Source organism: Penaeus monodon, chromosome 27, assembly GCF_015228065.2.
Source record: "Penaeus monodon isolate SGIC_2016 chromosome 27, NSTDA_Pmon_1, whole genome shotgun sequence".
Taxonomy (NCBI): Eukaryota; Metazoa; Arthropoda; class Malacostraca; order Decapoda; family Penaeidae; genus Penaeus; species Penaeus monodon.
Genome location: NC_051412.1, coordinates 39,901,524 through 39,902,721, shown reverse-complemented (window position 1 = coordinate 39,902,721; position 1,198 = coordinate 39,901,524). Strand labels below are relative to the sequence as shown.

Below are 1,198 nucleotides of genomic sequence, written 5' to 3'. Positions count from 1 at the left end.
ATGACTAAAATGTTTTGAAATATATTGCAGGTCATTCAGACTCTTACTGAAAACAGTACAACTTTTAAGAGCAAGACAAAGTTTTCACAAGAAAAGTATGTTAACAAGAAGCAGAAAAAATATGACGAAGTGATCACTCTGCAGAGACCATCAATACGTCTACTGAACAACATGTACTATACACAGGACCCTCTTAAGATTGCGTAAGTAAAGACCTTGTTGCAGAATCATGGTTTATAGAAGTATATTGTAAGGAGATGGCAAAAGATAATCCATTTTTGTCTCACAATCCTGGTAACCTCCATAACCCCCCCTTTTGCAGGAATCTCCGCATAGACATGTTATCACAAGTATTATGCTATGCCAATGTGCAGTCTGGTGGACACTTTGCAGTATTTGAGTCGGGCAGTCAGGGCCTAGTGACTGCTGGCATGTTGCACCGAATGGGAACGGCAGGAAAGCTAGTGCAGGTTTATCAGGGGAATCATCCACAGAGGTAAAGCTTCGAGTAGCGTCCTGTGGTTTTGTGTCTGTAACCGAGTGAAATCTTGTGTGAAAATTTAAATTCATCAGTGTGATGAGAAATACACTTTTCTTTTTTTCTTTCTCTGAGATAAAAGTTGAAATTTTATGTAACACAATTGTTAGACTGTTTAACTTGCCTAACACTATAGACCTCTCAGTGGTTACAAGACAATATGCATTAACTAAAACCATTCTTCCATGAGATACTGACATAATACCTTTCTTTCTGCACAAGGGAGGCAGTAGATCTAATGAACTTCACAGAACAAGAACTAGAAGTTCTGTCCTTCATTAACTTCTCCAAGCTGCCAGACCTGGATCTAGAAAACTTCAAGAATGGAAAAGAATCTCAGACAAGAAGTAAGTTCCCTCTCAGCCTCGAATATATAGGTGTTTAAGGAATGGCATGACGAGTGATTTAAGTGAGCCTTATTTGACTCTGATTGCTCTGGGGCCGCTGCTTTTCTTTATATAAGTTCTGGATCAGCTGTACTGTAGTCTGGACGCTACTTTTGGGGTTGATTTAGGCTAGTTTCTATTTGCACAAGTTGTTATTCACAAGCAATAGGTATTGCATTGGGTTATTAGAGATCAAAAGTCTAAAGAAATTGATGCGGATTAGGATTTTATAGAGAGGTTTTAGATGAAACACATGTAGTAGTTTTTCATTACT

General features: G+C 38.3%; 1 protein-coding gene across 1 annotated transcript in view; it reads left to right on the top strand.

Annotated features, from left to right (window-relative positions):
- The window catches only part of LOC119590860 (tRNA (adenine(58)-N(1))-methyltransferase non-catalytic subunit TRM6-like), a gene marked incomplete in the record, with an annotated part of 11,075 nt that overhangs the window by 4,364 nt on the left and 5,513 nt on the right, over nt 1-1,198 (top strand). The window contains 3 exon segments of the mRNA XM_037939619.1: nt 31-203; nt 323-496; nt 761-885. Coding sequence (XP_037795547.1) covers nt 31-203; nt 323-496; nt 761-885 — 472 coding nt within the window.